The 19,477-nt window shown below is 39.0% G+C and overlaps 1 protein-coding gene across 1 annotated transcript; it reads left to right on the plus strand.

Moving 5' to 3' along the window:
• The first annotated feature begins 4,214 nt into the window (after nucleotides 1-4,214).
• sirt5 (sirtuin 5) lies at nucleotides 4,215-18,487 on the plus strand. The gene is made up of 9 exons (XM_062980684.1): nucleotides 4,215-4,371; nucleotides 9,174-9,310; nucleotides 10,095-10,228; nucleotides 11,816-12,041; nucleotides 13,878-13,965; nucleotides 14,891-14,944; nucleotides 16,172-16,289; nucleotides 17,128-17,243; nucleotides 17,475-18,487. Exons 2-9 carry the CDS (start codon nucleotides 9,184-9,186, stop codon nucleotides 17,548-17,550), a joined length of 939 nt encoding a protein of 312 aa, XP_062836754.1. The 5' UTR covers nucleotides 4,215-4,371; nucleotides 9,174-9,183; the 3' UTR covers nucleotides 17,551-18,487.
• Nucleotides 18,488-19,477: the final 990 nt, after the last annotated feature.

Here is a 19,477-nt window from a genome sequence, read left to right on the forward strand (position 1 = left end):
CCACAGGGGGTTGAATTTCCATCTCGAGAAACAACCGTGGAGCGCACTTCAATTGTTTTTGAAGATCCTGCATATACGGAATTCATGGGCATTGATGATGGAAAGGAACTTGAATATTCAGTACATCCACCATTCGCTTCCCATGGTAGCTCTGGCAGAAGAACAAAACTGTCAGCCGTTGGAGTGAATGATGCAACAGTTTCTCCCCAAAATTCTCACAATCAGGACAACCCTGTGAGCCATTCGGAATGTCTACCAATGGGACACCAGCTGTCAAACAGTACTGAGGAACATTTGTTGGCAGTCAGAGTAAAAGAAGCTTCCTTTTGCCAGAGTTATGCAGATTCTTTAATAGCAGAAGATTTCACTAGAAAAAGTATTTCTGGTGCCTCTCATGAAGATGTTACATCTGAAGAGCACCTTGATTGGCTGGCAGTGGGGGAACATGTGTGCATTGGTAGTAATAAGACTGGTATAGTAAGATACGTTGGACCTGTGGATTTTTCAACTAGTTCCTGGATTGGCATTGAGTTACATTTTCCAGAACATATCAGAACATATTAAGTATTCTTAATAATAATTTGCTTACCCTGTATTGATTTGAGGACAAGAGAACTTGAACCTGTGAAATCTTTAGCATATGTGTAGCATTTCTTTTATTCATATTCTGAGTTGTTTCTCCAATATGACATCAAGGCAGCCTATGCAGGCTGGGCCAAAAGTGGAGTTTCACTATTTAATAACTATTTTTTTTGTTTTTAATTTACAATACCATAATGCCATACACAATATATATAGGAAATAATTACATTATTTATAAAATCTTTTCAGTTGTTTTCAAAAATGTGTTAAAACATCAGGTGCTTTGTGACTTTTGACCCACCCTGAAATTGACAGTGAAGAGATCAAGTCATAGCAAGCTTCTAATTCTCCCATCATTCTGTAACATTGCTAAAACCTGCTTTTTCCATACTGTTAGCATTTTTTTAATTTTTAATTGTGACTACCTTAAGTGGAATCCTCTTCACAAACTTTCTGGCACCCCTCCTTCCCTGGTTGCCTCATATTCAGGTTTATGACTTACGGTCTTTAGATCACAACGTTAATTGTATTTTTTAAAACATTAACTTTAAAAAATATGTTCGTCTCTAGTTACTGTGAATGAAGAATCAGTTGTGGGAAAATTCAAACTTGGAATAGTTTTCAGATGCTGCAGTTTTAAATTCACAATTTGTCATTTCAGTTTCAGACTTAGAAACTGACATGTTACTGTCAAATATGGATGTTTCACACCTAAGAGAATTCTTAGTTTGTAAACAAATTGTTATTTTTATTATAATACTTCAGTTCAGGTTTTTATTGTATATGTTTGTTTTAAATGATAGCATGGTGTCTTTTTTCTAAAGATTAACACTGGGCACAATGCTGCCTTATATCCTGTTTAATAAGCACACTGAAGAGAGACGGCTTTCATTATTATTTTGTATTGTCTTCCTGTGGGCCTGCTACTGTGCTGACTTGACATTTATTGACAATATTAACAATGCCGACAGCTTGTACGTCTGGCATGTTTCATGTGCCAACCCAGGCCAGTCAGGCAATCTTGATGCAGAAGCAGTATTAACGGCAGAGGAAGAGATGGATGGACAACATTTTCAACAAATGGCTTCTCTTTTGGCAACAGGGACCGGAAACAAAGCAGCAGCACCTCCTCCTCCCAATGAAGGTGCATTGTCTTTTTGATGGCAGTGACCAAGCTCTGATAAAGTGGTCTGAAGTGATGTGATTTGTAGATTTCACTTTTAACAATGGATTTGTATTATGCTTTTTTGTTCTTAGGGAGCTATTCCATGTATAGATACTGTGCAGGACATTTGGAAAATAGCAAATGCTAAAACAGAAAGGTGTGAAATGGCCTGCTGTATTCTTTATTTTTTAGAAAGTGATGATGGGACCTTAAAGCAAGCTGCTGCTCTTCTATGATTTATATGTATAGTAAGCTAACTCCTAGTATTTTACAATTATTATTATCATTATTATTGTAAAGAACTGTAATTTATATTCTTTTTCTGCTACACTGTATTTAATTGGTACAGAATATTTGCGTGTTAGAATACAGATGATTTACTATTTTATAAATATTTGTGCCTATTTGACTTACTACTCTGTATCAAAACCTTTACCAGATATCATTCTTAATTGGTTATCAATTCATAGCTTGGCATGCGTTTACGGCAGGGATGGTTCAGTATTAAAAGAGGTGAAGTGTATTGACTGATCACTTGAAAAGACTCTGTGAGACCGTAATTCCTTCCTCTACCCCATAGATTATGAGACACATCCTCTACTCGCAACTAGGTACTTTATAATTTGTGTATTATTGTTTACACTCACGTATCAGTCTAGAAATTTTAGTTTAAAATTGAATCCCAAATATCTGGGTCAGTTATCCATGTTGAGTATTGTGCCTGAAGACTTACCCAAAAAATAAAACAAGCCCATTCTGTGAGTACAGTGGTGAAATACACGCGCGCGCACACACACACACATACACACACACACACATATGGTAATTCTAACAAAATATTACACTTCTTTCAGTACTTTAATGGCCACGTTATTAAAAAATTACTGGTTTGCATCAATGTGACTTTACCAACTATCATGCTGAATTTTAGTGCTATAAAGTAACCTGTTTTTCCCCCCAAATAAGTGTAAATGAACTATAGTAAAATGCAAAATAGAATCCTATAAAGTAGCCTTTTGTTCTGATCCTAGAGCATTATTTGCTCACAGAAAATGCTACACATTGTAGTAAAAATTAAATGTATTCTTCAAAACATCTAATTTGTTCTAAATATATGCTTAAATGACCTAAACTTGTGAAATAATATTGTGACAACTTTATTTGAGTTGTTCAAGACAGGTGCATCGGGCAAATCCAGAGATTAATTCTGTAGATTATTTCAGAGTTGCGGTGTTCATACCATGTGCCAATTCACTCATACAGAACATTACTGAAAGGTTCATGTCAAATGAAGACATTCTAGCCAGTTTCCAGGTTCTCCTCCCTGGGTTTTTAGGTCTAGACAAAGTTCACCATATGGAACAACTGTCAGAATACTTTGAAAATGACACAGCACTTGCTTCCGTCAAGGCTGAGTACATAATGTGGTGTAATATTATCCTATCAATTAAGAAAGATACTGAGGTACTTAAAGTGTTGGTACTGTCTGACAAAACCTACTATCGGTCAATTAATTTCCTTTTGGCTGTGTTAGATACTCTACCAATAACAACATGCAGTGTGGAAAGATGGTTTCAACCATGATGAGAGTGAAAAGTGTATCTAGAAGTTTAATGACAGACCATGTTCCAGAAGCATTCTCTCCTGACGTTTTGCCCACATCTATGGCAGGCATCCTCAGAGGTTGTGAGATTTGTTGGAAACTACGTAGGCAAATGAGGTTTATATATCCGTGGAACGTCCAGGGTGAGGGAAAGAACTCTTGTCTCTTGGAGGCCAGGGTGCATGTTGTAATTAATCACCTTGATTAGCATTAATGGCCTTGCCAGCTTCAAGGCCTGGCTTCTTCCTGCCTAGGGGAATCCTTTGTTGGGAGGTGTTAGCTGGCCCTGGTTTTTTCCTGTCTAGAATTCCCCTGTCTTTTGAGTGTTGTTCTTTATTTACTGTCCTGATTTTAAAGTTTTTAAATACTGGTAGCCAGATTTTGTTCAATCTCATGGTTTCCTCCTTTCTGTTGAAATCGTCCACATGCTTGTGGATTTCTGTGTAGCCTGACATGGTGGCTGCTAGAGTGGTCCAGCATTTCTGTGTTCTCAAATAATATGCTGTGTCCAGGTTGGTTCATCAGGTGCTGTGCTATGGCTGACTTCTCTGGTTGACTTAGTCTGCAGTGCCTTTTATGTTCCTTGATTCGTGCCTGGGCAATGCTGCTGTGTTTGGTGGTCCTCATGGAGACTTGTCGGTAGACTCCTGCAGAGGTGAGAGCTTTGTAGCTTTGAGGGTGATGAGATGCCCCCTCACATCCCTTTCATTCTCCCGAATAGGAATCCAATCCCCACAGACTCAGAGGCGGGCTTTGGCCAGAGAAGGCCGCACATTTGGAGACAGCGAGGAGGGAGGTTGCTAGGCAACGGGGAGGGCGGGGCTGCGGGGCTACGAGGAGAAGACGGGAGACGTGCCGCCCGCCACGCAGCACCGCCTCTTCTTCCAATTCCGCTTCCTGGGCCTATGAGAGGCGGCTCCTGCAGCAAGGCCCGCCCCTTCCTTCCCTTTCTTTCCCTTCCCTCTCCTCCTGGCCTTGGAGCTTGCTGCTCGGCGGGAGCATCGAGGCGTCAGTGGACGAGGTGAGTTCGTTTTGGCCTTTTTAGACACCTCAGGCGTCGCCCTCATTTTCTCTACATTGAGGCAGCCACATTGGTCGGGAACTGGGAACAACGACGTGAGCTGTTGTTGTTGTTGTTCCTGTCTTTTTATTTCCCTCTGGGTGTACCTACTACACTATAGAATTGACGCAGTTCGACACCACTTTTACTTGTCATGACTCCTGGCAGCTGTGGTTTGGCAAGGCGGAGAAGGCCAAAGGCAAAGCACACCTCCCACGAAGCCATAGCATTAAGCTCTAGCAGTTCAAGTGGTATCAGACTGTGTTTATTTCAGAGTGTAGCTGCACCAGAGGAAATGGTTTCCCCCCACTACCAAATAAACCAGGCATGGGCAAGCTTTGGCACCTGGAGGTCCAAAGTTTGCCCATGCCCGCAATAAATCTTTCAATGCCATGTTTATTTCAGTGCTTTGGGCCCGAAGAAGTGGGTGGGGAAGTTAGTTGGTTTTCTTCCTTTGGAAGCCCTTTTTGTCTGTTTTTTGGGACACAGTCACACAACAGTGTTCCCATGCTCTTATTCCACTGTAACTGCCATGGGAACCTTCTGTGTGTCATCTTTAGTGAAGCCTGGAAACTGATTCTCAAGCCTCCCCCCCCCCCCCCTCAATATACAGACAGTTCCTGAGTTACAAACATCCGGCATAATAATAATAATTATTATTCATTGGAACTTATGCCTCAAGTACCACCTCCCAGCAGTAAAGAACTGGTGGGGTCACAGACCTGCAAAAGTATTGGAAGATGAGCACACAAAGATACTATGGGACTAACGAATCCAGACTGACAAAGTTCTGGAACACAACACACCAGACATCACAGTTGTGGAAAAGAAAAAGGTTTGGATCATTGATGTCACCATCCCAGGTGACAGTCGCATTGACGAAAAACAACAGGAAAAACTCAGCCGCTATCAGGACCTCAAGATTGAACTTCAAAGACTCTGGCAGAAACCAGTACAGGTGGTCCCGGTGGTGATTGGCACATTGGGTGCCATGCCAAAAGATCTCAGCCGGCATTTGGAAACAATAGACATTGACAAAATTACGATCTGCAAACTGCAAAAGGTCACCCTACTGGGATCTGCGCACATCATCCAAAAATACATCACACAGTCCTAGACACTTGGGAAGTGTTCGACTTGTGATTTTGTGAAACTAAATCCAGCATATCTATCTTGTTTGCTGTGTCATAATAAAATAATTATAATAACTATATTTTTATTCCGCCCTATCTCCCCAAGGGGATTTAGAGCAGTGTACAACAGAAAAAATGGCAAAGATTCAATGCCAACAAGCAGGGCCATAGCCAGAAAAATAATTTGGGGGGGGGGGGGGGAGAGGTTGAAACTTTTTTTTAGCACATCATGAAGAGTAGTTCCATAATGCAAAATAATTTAGAAATCAGGCTCCATCGATAAACTTAAGTGGACACTCAAGGCAGATAAACTTCAGTGGACACTCATGGAGATTTGCTTAACCAGTTAAAATGTTTTAAACCAGTTTTTTTTTTAAAAAAAACTGAAAATGTTAAAAGGGGGGGGGTTTGAACCCCTACCCCCCTCCCCTCTGGCTACTGCCCTGCCAACAGGACATAACAAAACAGATCAAATCATAAACAATAAATGAACATTAAAATATTATAAAGTAGCCCAAACTAACAATAAAAAAGTTTGATACATCAAGTAATAGTAGGCAATATAATATTAAAAGTTACAAATGACTCCTAGTTAAGAACTGGGCTGGGACAACAGGAAGGGAGAGAAATCTGCCCCTTGGAAGCTCTTGGGTCTCACTAAACTACAAATCCCAGAACTCCACGTGACAGTTAAAGTGAGACAATAGTACTGGAACAATGTAGTGTGGTAGGGATCTTGTCTTTGTAGCATCCCTCTCTGCCCAACTTGTGGTTTGAAAATATTGGAAAATACTTATCACAGAGGCTGGTTTCCTATCCAAATCTCCCAGGTCTGTCATCAGCACCACACTTAGGCCCCTGCTTATATATTCCTCCAGTTGATGTTATTTTCTTCTTGTCTGAGAAGTTTTTCCATCCAAGGACTGTGAGTAGTTTTGCTTTGCTTCAGTGCAATGGTATAATAGGTATTGTGTATCTCTAGATCAAGCTTTAAGCGCATTCTCTTTCTGTTTTTTGGGGCCATCTAATCTGTGGCCCAAAACAAAGTATTTGAGAGAAATAGGCCCTACTGCTGTTCAAAGAGCTCTGTGTCTGATAAATGTGTTGAGATAAGAACTCCAGAGTCCTGATGAATGAAATTTTTAAATTGAGGGCCTAAACTTAATTTTAATCCCAGTTATTCATATGAATGGATTTTTGTTAGTCACTATTTATCTAGCTCATTGTTTGCATCTAAAATTGGATTTTGCCCAAAATGTGTGAATCTCCTTTTGTACACGATTTGGTAGTTGTTCATAGGGTCAGCATAAGCTGAAGTTCACTTAAAAGCAGTTAATAACTATCAGTGTACTACCAAGTATTTTGGTTTGCATGTTACATCTCACTTCTGAAGTTTTATAATAAGCATACACATTCAGCTGGTGTTGACAAATATGCATCAAGGCCATTTTAACTTGTGGAGAAACAATTAAATAGTTTAGCAAATAATTTTCACCATGACTTTCATGGTTGGTGCTCAGTGCAATGTTTAATTAAAGAAACACTCACATAATAAGCATGTTTTTCCAGAGTGGAGCACCTGACATCTGGGGTAGCGGAGAAGAAAGGATAAGACAGGACAATGGTGGTTGGTTGGTTGGTTGATTGATTTCTGTGTGTTTATGTGCCTTCAAGTCATCTGCCAACTTAGGGCAGCCCCATGAATGTCACAGTGATTTCTTAGGCAAGGAATATTTGAAGGTAGTTTTGCCAATTACTTCCTCTGAAAGATAGCCTACAGTAATAGTAGTAAGAATAACAAGAAAGTAGTAGTAATCATAGAATAATAGAGTTGGAAGAGACCACATGGGCCACCTAGTCCAACCCCCTGCCATGCAGGAAAGGATAATCAAACCACCCCTGACAGATGGCTATTCAACCTCTGTTTAAAAGCCTCCAAGGAAAGAGCTTCCACCATACTCCAAGGCAGAGAGTCCCACTGTTGAACAGCCTGCATGGTCAGGAAGTTCTTCCTGATGTTCAGGTGGAATCTCTTTTTCCTGTAATTTGAACCCATTGTTCTGAGTCCTCGTTTCCAGGGCAGCAGAAAACAAGCCTGCTCCCTCTTAGAACATCCTTTCACATACAGTAAATTCTCACTTATCCAAGACTCGCTTATCCAAGGTTCTGGATTATCCAAGGCATTTTTGTAGTCAATGTTTTCAATATATCATGATATTTTGGTGCTAAATTCATAAATACAGTAATTACAACATAACATTACTGCACATTGAACTACTTTTTGTCAAATTTGTTGTATAACATGATGTTTTGGTGCTTAATTTGTAAAATCATAACCTAATTTGATGTTTAATAGGCTTTTCCTTAATCCCTCCTTATTATCCAAGATATTCACTTATCCAAGGTTCTGCCGGCCCATTTAGCTTGGATAAATGAGACTCTACTGTATTTATACATTGCTCGAAGTGGGTTACAACATAGCTAAAAACACATAATCATGATAGACATTATATAAAATATACACATTAAAGTGTATTTCTATAAAATGCATATTAAAATACACAGAACCAAGATTAAAACACAAGAAACAAGTTTAAAATTCATGATTGGATTGTAATGTATGCTCAGCCATGGAAATCCACTGAGTGATCTTGGGTAACTTGCACTCTCACCCTCAGAAAAAGGCAAATGCAAACCCCCTCTGAACAAATGTTGCCATGGAAACCCTGAGATTGGTTTGCCATGAATTGATAATGACTTTGAAGGCACGTAGTAACAAGATAAAGGAAGATTTTATCGCGCCTGAAGTACTGAAAATTCATAGGCGGTACCCTGTAAAGGCTTACGTTCAAAAACTAATGTTATACACTACTTTAAAAGTGATGTCCAGAATACCTTTTAGATTAATCAAAGTTTCCAATGATGGAGGATTTTAAATATTTCAGAATGTCTTATTCCTTGTAAATAATCCCCAAAAGTTATAAGCCTGTATTAATACTTTTACTAGCATCTAGTTGCCTGGTGGAAGAGGGCTAGAGAGGTTAATTTTTAAACTGGCCCCAGGATTTGGGTCCCCCTCCCCTTTCAGCCTCCTTGATTTTTGTGCTGGTTGCAGAGAAGGGATGGAATACTTCTGTCCATCCTCTGCTATTCCACTACCTTGGCTGCAGGCAGTTCCCAGCCTCTTTTGGATAGTGCTGAACACCTAGGCATATGCAGCGGTTCAGTGGGTCTCCTCTAGTCAGAACTAACAATAGGAATCAGACCAGTGTCTTTCTCTTGAAAGAGTCTAACATAAAGATTAAAATAAGAAATAGCACTTAAAGTACTTTGAAGGTTTTTCATGCTGGATGGGAAAAGGTGTTGAGATTTCATTTTTGTGCTGCTAGGATTGTGGTAAATTTCTAAAGCTTGTTTTGAGAGAGGGGGGAGGGAGAAACAGAGAGAGAGAGAGAGCCTTTACATAGTAGCAAACTTTTTTGAGCTCAGTGTGAAACCCTTAATTGGCCCAATCAAGAAACCACTCATTGCCTCGCCTTCCAAGTGAAATACCTAATGTTTCAGTGGAGCTGCATTGTTGTTTACTTGTCAGGCAGATATATTCAGTTTTCCATTTAACTTTTTCCACAGTTAGTACCGTATGGTGATCCTGATGAATCTTTTCCAGTCTGCTACGAGGCGGTTGGTTTCTCAAGTATACTGTGGATTTAAACCTGCTTCTTCTAAGAAACAAAGGAGTTGCTTTGAAATGGCGCGGCCCAGTTCAAGTAAGATTAGATTCTTCCAGTAGCCATGTCCTTCAGTAAGATAAGATGTCTGTAAACTTCTTTTTTCAGAAGTGAACTAACCTTGACATGTGAACATTTAGAACCTTCTTATTTTAGTCTTTATAAGTGCTCTTAGTTTTGATTTAGTTTAAGGACCTTCAATCTTAGATTAAGATGGAGATGAGATATAAATGAATTATAATCATTATAATAATACATTCTGTTGTGGTTAGCCAAGCATCTATATACTCAAGAAATATCAGTAGGTGACGTTTTGATTACAAGAACTTTCTAGTCCTGTTGCCCAACATCCTTTAACTGGAGTCCAATGCCTTATAAATGTTAGAACATGTTTTATGTTTTATTTCATTTTAAAAAATGAAATAACTGACAGGTAAAATGTCAGGTAAGCTACCCTCTTTAGCACATGGGGTTATAAGATGAATGGCACTATTAATCATGTATTTCTAAAACAGTGATTTTCAAACTCTGGTCCTCCAGTGTTTTGAAACATTGTTCCAGAACAAGATTTTAGTATTTGCCAAAACAATTCAGTATTTGAAATTCCAATAAATAAAAAATGTTAAGATATAAAACTCTGACCACATTGTTGAGATAAGAGATAACAGTTTCTTCTGTGGCCTTCTATCCAGCCATTTTTATAGCTAGCTTGAAACTTCCGCTCAAGTCTTAAACTTCTTAATCAAAGTTGCTTTCTATTTGTTAGAATATGTGCCACTTCACAATGTGACAATTTTGACTTATCTTTCTTTTCTTTTGAAAGACATGGCAGATTTTCGAGAAGCATTTGCTAAGGCAAAACACATAGCCATTATTACTGGGGCTGGTGTCAGCGCAGAGAGTGGTGTTCCAACCTTCCGAGGTGCTGGAGGCTACTGGAGGAAATGGCAGGCCCAGGTGCGTACCCTCCTGCTCCACACTTTCAAAAATACTAAGTATTGTTACTTGATAATACATTAAATGTGTTCAGGAGTCTTGGTATGCAATTGTAAAACTGGAAAGGTAAGCTAGTTGGAGTGGTCAATGATATCCATTAGTATAAGGAGGAAAACTAAGGGTATACAACAATCCCAAAATGAAAGCGCCTTACAGATTGTTTTCAGGTATTTTTTACTTCAGGTTTGCAGTGAATGCTGAGCATTATTAATTCAATTCAACCAGACATGATGTTTTAATATTTAGGCTACATAGTATAGTCTAAATGTACAGTATGTCCCTCCTAGGACAGGTACTTGTTTTATGTACATTTGACAAAATATGCCCTCTCTAGGCCAGCCAATAATTCTGTGGTATCTCACCATTGGACGTTACCCTAAAGTCTCACAGTACAACCTAACAATGTGAATTTGTATGTCTTCCGGCATGACTCTATAGCAGTGGTTCCCAATCTTTTTTTGACCAGGGACCACTTGAGCAGGGACCACTCTCCAACATTAGTACCAAAAAGGTTATGAATAATTTTTTGGTCAACTTTAGATTCAGTTTGGTTATTTGGAGTGCTGATTCAGAAAACTGAATTTGATAGACCACATCAGCTCTAGTTTCTGATACAGAACATATGCCATCCAGTAGTCACCATCTGCTTGCCTACAGTAAACTATATTTAATAATCTAGAGCTGATGTGGTCTGTCCAATGCAATTTTCAGAAGCACCCCCCAAATAATCCCAGGAACAGGCCTAAAAACGAAGACACCAAGAACATTTTTTTTGGTTGGGCTGTGTTATTATCCATAATAGTAACGGTGAGACGGCGGACCATATTTTAGTTCTTGCAGACCATTGGTGGTCCACGGACCACAGGTTGGAAACTACTGCTCTATAGTGACTTTCCGTGGAAGACGTTCATTTCAATAGGATTCATTATTATCCATGATTTCCTGATTCCACAATGTCCTGAAACATATTCCCCATGTTGTTTCTCCCCGCATCCCTATGGGGTGACTTCATGATTTGTGAAGCAGTTTGTAGAGCTGTTGGATTTGGTTTTCCTTTTATATGACATTACTATGGATTGACTTTCCAATTAGACTTTTCAGATTTATTGTCAGGCTAGAGTTGTATTGCTCACTAACAATTTCTGGTTTTATAGCTACAACTCTATGAAATAAAGACTGAACTCAAACTAGACTTAATATAGTATCTGCTGGAGTTTAGTTCCAGAATATCTATGTCACTGCCTCCCTATAGATCCATGGATGCTCAAGTCCCATTATATACAATGGCATAGTGATATGGCATCCCTTATATATAAAATGGCAAAATTAAGGTTTGCATTATGGGGAATATATTCAAGCCATGGATGATTGACTCCATAAAAGCAGAATATGTAGAAATAAGGGGCCAGCTGTAATTTTTATTAAGCATGTTGAACATTAGTGTGCACCATATTAATGTCAGCTGTCTTCCTGCTTTTATACTTGCTTGGGATGAAAACAGGGCTCCATAATCATGTGTCATTTTGTGACGCTCTCTTCCTTTGGCAGGAATTGGCCACCCCAGAGGCTTTTGCCAGAAACCCTTCCCGGGTTTGGGAGTTCTATCATTACCGGAGGGAGCTGATGATGACTAAACACCCAAACCCTGCCCATGTTGCTATAGCAGAGTGTGAGGCCAGGCTGAGCAAGCAAGGCAGAAGCGTTGTGGTAATCACGCAGAACATTGATGAGCTCCATAGGAAAGCAGGGACGAAACACCTCTTAGAAATTCATGGTGAGCATTCATAGAGAGTTTTACTGATGCCTATTACAACTGTCCTTTCCACATAGGAAAAACTATTTTTGAAAATTTGACCTAATCTATTATCCTGGCTCTGATCATATGGTTGCATTTTCATAAAAAATAAAATATAGGGAGATCTCCATAGCTTTCCTGTATACTGCATAGATTGACCTTGAAGGGAAGATTAAACATTAAAACCTTGAGTAAGAACTGCAAGCACAACAAATCAAGATCCCAAGCACTGAGCACACATAGCCTTTCTCACTGAAGCCCTTTGCCATCTCAGCTTTTCATGAAGGCTGGAGGATTGTCCAAAGAACTCCCACAGGAAAAAAGGAATTAGTAATGCAAAAGCCTTGCCTCCCAGTTGTAACAACACAACCACACCACAAAACCACACAGGACCCACAAAACTCACAACAACGCATCGTGACTATAACAACACAACTAAACGCCCCAGAAATACGAAACTTGGCAACACAACGCAAAAGCCTTCCCTCCAGGTTGTAACAACACAACCACACCACAAAACCACAATCCGGACCCATAAAACTCACAACAACGCATCGTGACTATAACAACACAACTAAACGCCCCAGAAATACGAAACTTGGAACACAACTAAACGCCCCAGAAATACAAAACTTGACAACACAATGCAAAAGCCTTGCCTCCCAGTTGTAAGAACACAACCACAACACAAAACCACAATCCGGACCCACAAAACTCACAACAGTGCATCGTGACTATAACAACACAACTAAACGCCCCAGAAATACAAAATTTGACAACACAACGCAAAAGCCTTGCCTCCCAGTTGTAACAACACAACCACACCACAAAACCACAATCCGGACCCACAAAACTCACAACAACGCATTGTGATTATAACAAATACAAAATTTGACAACACAACTCATCCACCTCCCCAATCCCTACATTCACACTTGGCCTCCAAAAAAACAATTACAATAATAACAATGACAACAACAACAACAATAAGAATCAACACCATCACAGGCAAGATACAGCCAGGCACTGAGGCTGAGAGGCCAGTCAGTGCTACACTGGGCCTCCAAAAAACAATACAGTAGCATCTAACTTATCCAACCTTCATGACCACTACAACAACAACAATAATAAACACCTACACAGGCAAAACAAAAAAAAGACTATTTTACCACAATAAAAATATAAGCCGCACTCAGCAGAATCAGACATTACAACTAACAACAAACCAAAGACCACAGGGATCTCAAGCAATTATCAATCAACACAAAAATTGAAGAAGGTAACAGACTTCAAATACCACTACTAATGTGAGTATAAAGAAGGGTGGAGGTCACAGCATAAATACAACCTAATTTAGACTGACCAACACCACCAGACTAAGCCACAGCAACGCGTGGCCGGGCACAGCTAGTATTTTATAGAATGTTTATGTATGTTGCATGGGAGAAATTGTTCTGCATTGTATTAGTAGCCTCATAAAGAGTAGATCTGTTAGAACACTTGTTGAATGATGAATTAGCTCTTATGTAGATCCTACTGATTCAATTTTAGTTATGGTTACCAACAACATTCTGGCTGTTTGGAATATCTCAAATGATTTTTTATTGGACTTTCTGTCTTGGCAAATTCAGCATTTCAAAATTCTCCTGCAGATAAGCAATTTCACTTGTAAGTGAAATAATATTTTGTTCTTTGCTAAAATTGCTGACTTTTGTAATTTTCAGTTCCTCTTTGTAAGCAGTTTTGTATCACCAAGGGAAGGTAAAGGGTAAAGATGTAATTTGGACTTGTTTTATTTTGTCTTTAACTTCACAGGGAGCTTATTCAAAACGCGATGTACCAGCTGTGGGAATGTAACAGCAAATCATAAGAGTCCAATATGTCCTGCTTTGGCTGGAAAGGGGTAATTTATTTGTGTTGACATATCTACAGATGACATTGGTGGAGAGTGATAGGAATGTCAGCTTCTACTATGGACATTTCTCATAAGGAAAGTTTGGTGGACATTATAAGCATGCAATTCAGTCATAATGACATAGACTACATGTGTGTGAATGGAAAGATCTTCTAATTCTATCACAGGGAAAGGAAATTAAAATATCCTCCAAAAATATCCTCCATAATTCTGGGGTATTGCGCCACAATTTTTGGGATTTTCCTAAGCAGTATCAAAACTCCTATGTATTTATCAAAACAGCCCTGGAGGCATTTCTTGTGAGTCAGTTTATACTCTACGTTTCTTTTTAATCATCTTTTTCCATTTTATAAGAAACTGAAGAACTGTATGATAGAGCAATTAGGACATTTTAAAAATGAAATAGCAAAGAGAGACAATTTTATTTCACTGATTTCTGACAAATGTTTTCATTTGTCGTTGAATAAAAAATTATTAGTCATTATGCTGTAAGAGAATTGTTTTTGCTTCCTTCAAGCTAATTATCAGCACAAAATGATCTGCGTACTACTTATCTATGTTCCTGATTTGAAAGTGTTATTTCCTGTTTAATTATGTGGTACTTACTTTGAAAGTAGTTGTTATACTCCAGAAACTTCATTTTTGTGGCTGCCACAAACTGTGTTAAATTGGTTGAGACTCAATGAAAAACTATAGCAAAACGTGTTGCAGGATATCCCACAAAGACAAAGGTTTTGTAGTTTAATAAACCATTTTCATGTTTTTATGATAGAACCAATTAGGAAATTACATATAAGCCAGGAACAAAAATCATGTTGCATAGTGTAATTGGAAACAGTATTCTTACAAATGTCCTTGATATCAGGGAGACTTGTTTATTTCCATTTTATTTTCCTCCTGCCTTCCCTTCCAGTGCTCCAGAACCAGATGCAGAAGATACCCGGATTCCAGTGGAAGAGCTCCCTCGGTGAGTGTTGAGCTATTATGAGAAATGTATAATGGATTATAGAACTTTTTTGTCACATACCAGACCAGAGCTGTTTATTTGATGAATTGCCATCCGAGCACTTTTGGTGTATTTAGCCATGCTTTTGTTCAAATTACGATTTCAGGGGAATATACACAAAATCAAATTTTCAGTACAATAAAAATAACATAATATAGTAGAGTCTTGCTTTTCCGATTTAAACTGGCCGGCAGAATATCGGATAAGCGAAATTGTCGCATAATAGGGAGGGTGGCAGAAGAAGGAGCCTCTTCCCCTGTTGCTGGGGAAGAGGCTCCTCCTCATCCTCCCCGTCATCTTCCTCTCTCTCGGCAGGCTGGCTATCAAGGGAGAGGAAAATGAGGATCACTGGGAGAAGCACTGGGGGCAGCGTAGCTCCCAAAAGAGGCTAGCAGGATGTCCCCGCCGCTGCTCCTGGCAATCCTCCTCTTCCTGAGCAAGCAAGCAAGCAAGAGAGGGAGGGTGCCAGGGCCTCGGATAATACAGACCCTCGGATTAGTGGAGCTCAGTTAAGCGGGGCTCTACTGTAACTAAAACAGTACAGTAAAAATGATATGCCTTTAAAAAATCAAGTCAGGTAAAACCCACACAAATTTAAAATGCCCCTGCATTCTTTTGCAACATAGTGTGTTAAAGTGCTGTGAACATTTTAAAGGTTTTTTTTTAAAAAAATGTGTATCTGTACATCAAGATATGTAGATCTTTATGCCTGGAATGCTTTCTCTAAACTAGTATCTCTCTGGTAAACTAAGGGTGCATCTACATTGCAGAATGAATGCTGCTTCGCATCACTTGAATTGCGATGGCTTCATTGTATGGAATCTTGGGAACTGTTGTTTTAGAAGGGCTTTAATTTTAACCAGGTCCTCATTAAACTACAACTTCAAAGATTCTATAGCATTCAACCAGTGTAAAGTGGAGTCAGCAATACCTTTAGTGGTTTTCTTAGGCTGGATCATGTCTTTTGTTTGCACAATTGCCCCTTCAGAATAGGATAACATTTTTGAAGTATTTTAGACTGATTGGATGGTAAATAAAGAATCGAATTGATTTTCCCTGTAGAATTATTTCAGCAGCAACAGTTTCAGTTGTCCACTAGTAAATTTGGTAGAATTCCAACAGAAACTGGATTAAATTTACTAAACATCTGACACAGCTTTCCCCTTCATAATTCGTATTCTTCTGCAGGTGTGAGGAATGCAGCGGCCTCCTGCGGCCCCATGTTGTGTGGTTTGGAGAAACATTAGATTCTGATATCCTAACAGAAGTAGAAAAGGAACTTGAGATTTGTGATCTTTGTTTAGTGGTAAGTGGTTTTTCTTTTAAAAAATTTTTGTGTATGTGTGTGTTTAATATTACATGGTACTAACCTTGTAAAACTGCACGTTTTCAGGCAAGAATGCCAAGCTATACTATACTGACATTTCAGCTCTTGGGAAATAATACTGAAATATTTCTATAGCATTAATTTTGTTAAAACAAAAACACCTCGCAACTACCAGGTTGGATACATGTGTTTGTTATTAAAACAAAGTCTCTATGTTGATAGTGTTGTCTTAGATAAAATTTGTGATGCTGATCGACTACTAAAGGATTTTAACAACCTATTTATACATTTTAAGGTTTTCCAGGTCATCACATTTCACTGTATGACTTATTGTATCCCCCCTCAATAATCTATGATTGGTAAACACTTACCTTACGTTAGCTATCAGATCAGTGTTGATTTTTAAAAGTAGAATTCGGTTATATTTTTCAGCAAGCAAAGATCATTTTCTTTAGAAATCAGTAAAAACCCTATTATAGGGTCATTTAAAAGTTGGAAATAATTTCAAGGCACCCAATAACAAACCAAGTGTGCCCCATGGGGTCACGAGTCTTACTGTTCTCTGTCCCACATGATTTTTTCCTCTTATTCTTTTTTATATTAACTGTATCAGAATGCAATGTGTCTTTATCAGTTCAAATGGTATTCTGAGTTGTTTAAAGCCTGCTTGCAAAACTCTCATTAAAGAATGTTGTTGATGCTGGTACACTCTTCTGGTTAAGAGGCTGTTAGATCATGTCTAAATAAAGGATGGCAAAGTTCATTTTTCTCAGGAAAGTGACCTTGATGAAGTGTATTTTCTCTTTTTTTCTCTCAGGTCGGGACTTCTTCTATTGTATATCCCGCTGCAATGTTTGCTCCTCAGGTGTCTGCCAGAGGAATGCCAGTTGCAGAATTCAACATGCAAAGCACTCCCGCAACAGACCGATTCAGGTAATATCCTAATATATTCTTAAATTTGAAAAACTTTGCTTACTTACTGTCTTTTAAATATATATTATATTGGATTGGGCCAAATGTCATCTCTGTCTCCCACCCTCCTCCCAATAGCTTTGAGACTTCAGTTTAAGAACTTGAGATAGTGCATTTATATATTACATGTCTATGTGTATTACATGTCTATGATGATGTACTATCTAACTGCTGAATAATTGGATGTTTCAGGTTCCATTTCCCAGGTCCCTGTGGTACTACGCTGCCCCCTGCACTTTCCCGCCATGAAACTGAGATCATCTCATGAGCCTTTCTCAAAAAAAGCACAGAGGAGAAACAGAACTGTCAACTTCAGCAGAGTTCAAACAAAAGAAGGGCTTTGAACTTGTAGAAGACACCATGATTGTTACCCAGCAATGAGGTCTGAGGATCTCACTGAACAAAATAGATCACAGTTCTCAGATTCATTACTAGAATGAGCAAAGGAAACAAATGATCATGGGCAGCATTTTGTCGGACTAAACACTTCCATGTGAAAGGAAAGCTTACAGCTCCAAGTGTAATATCAGGATATTTGTGTTGCAAAGCATTAGGTTATTTATATCTTTAACTCAATCGTAAACATGGAGGGACATTACCATACCTGTACACTTCACGGGATGATTTACTGATATGGTGTAAAATTCTATAAAAAATGCAAGGGTCAATTATCGGATGGCCAAATGACAGCATTTAATAAAGTCAGTACCCACCAGTATCTTTGCAGAAAATCAATAAAACAAAATGGTTTTCTCAAGAGATGCTTTACACTCCAAGAAGGTTCAGTTCTGATACTGCACTTATTTCTGATCATTGCTATGTGCCTTCAAATCATTTTGAACTTATGGCGACCCTAAGGCAAACCTATCACAGGATTTTCTTGGCAGGATTTGTTCAGAGGGGGTTGTCTTTGCCTCCTCTGAAGCTGAGTGCGACTTGGCCTAGTGGGTTTACATGGTGGAGCGGAAATTCAAACCCTGGTCTCCACAGCTGTAGTCTAGTGCTTAAACCACTACACAACACTGTCTCTGTTTCTGATAATACAAGACAGCAATTGAAAACATCTGGAACATCTGCCTGCATAATGCTTGCCCCCCTCTCCCCAAGAACTAATTCTGAACTTGCTTGAATATATGGGCTTACTTATTACAATTTTTAAATTCTCTTATGGTATTTTAAAAAGTATTAAAATAAGATTAACTTGTTTTCATTGTTCCAAAATGACTTTTTGTATTTGAAACATAAGACTTTATTGATAGGTCTCATTACTAAACCAGTGCTGCTGTGGGTACCACACTGATATCGTTGTGCTTACCAGAATCTTCCTTGTGCTAGAAGAGGGAGAGAGGGAACCTTTCTTAGGCCAATTTTCCTCTGTAATTTTGGTGTGGAATGGCAGGAGGGAAGGGGAATTGGTGAAGGCATTTTTCCTGTCCTATTCCTCAATGGAGATTTTCCACAAAGTTTTGGGTGATTCGTCAGTCAGGATCCAATTCATAAGTTTTTTGAAGTGACAGTACAGTGCTTTAGATATCACTGTAGATGATAATTGAAGCACTGTATATCACGATCTGCATCCAATGCTTTGATATTCTCAAAAATTAAAGTATATACGAATATTACACTATGTAACAAAATATGGGAGGAAATCAGTTTGTTTTGAGTGTTATTCCTGTTTAATTGTGCAGTACTTACTTTGAAAGTGGTTGCTATCCCCCATAAACTTCATTTTTTGTGGCTGCCACAAACTCTGTTGAACTACAGTTGAATTCTCAAAGATCTCTATGCCTACATTTCTAAACCTTAAAGAAATTTAATGTGTCTGTTAGACAACCTACAACTAGCTGTCTTAGAGAAAGGCTTTGGAATGACTACAGCCTTGATCTCCAGGGCTAAATCCCCCAAGTTGGGTAGAATTTTGGTGTTGATCAGGTTGTTAAAGCATATGAGTGCAAACAATGACAGACAATGTGTTGTCAAAGGCTTTCATGGCCAGAATCACTGGGTTGCTGTGAGTTTTCTGGGCTGTATGGCCATGTTCGAGAAGCATTCTCTCCTGATGTTTCACCCACATCTATGGCAGGCATCCTCAGAGATTGGAAACTAGGCAACCCCACTTGCCTGGTTTCCAACAGACTTCACGGATCTCTTTGGAGTTCAAGACAACTAACAGACGCAGAGCCAGAGAATGTTGG

This window comes from Anolis carolinensis, chromosome 4 (genome assembly GCF_035594765.1).
Source record: "Anolis carolinensis isolate JA03-04 chromosome 4, rAnoCar3.1.pri, whole genome shotgun sequence".
NCBI lineage: Eukaryota > Metazoa > Chordata > Lepidosauria > Squamata > Dactyloidae > Anolis > Anolis carolinensis.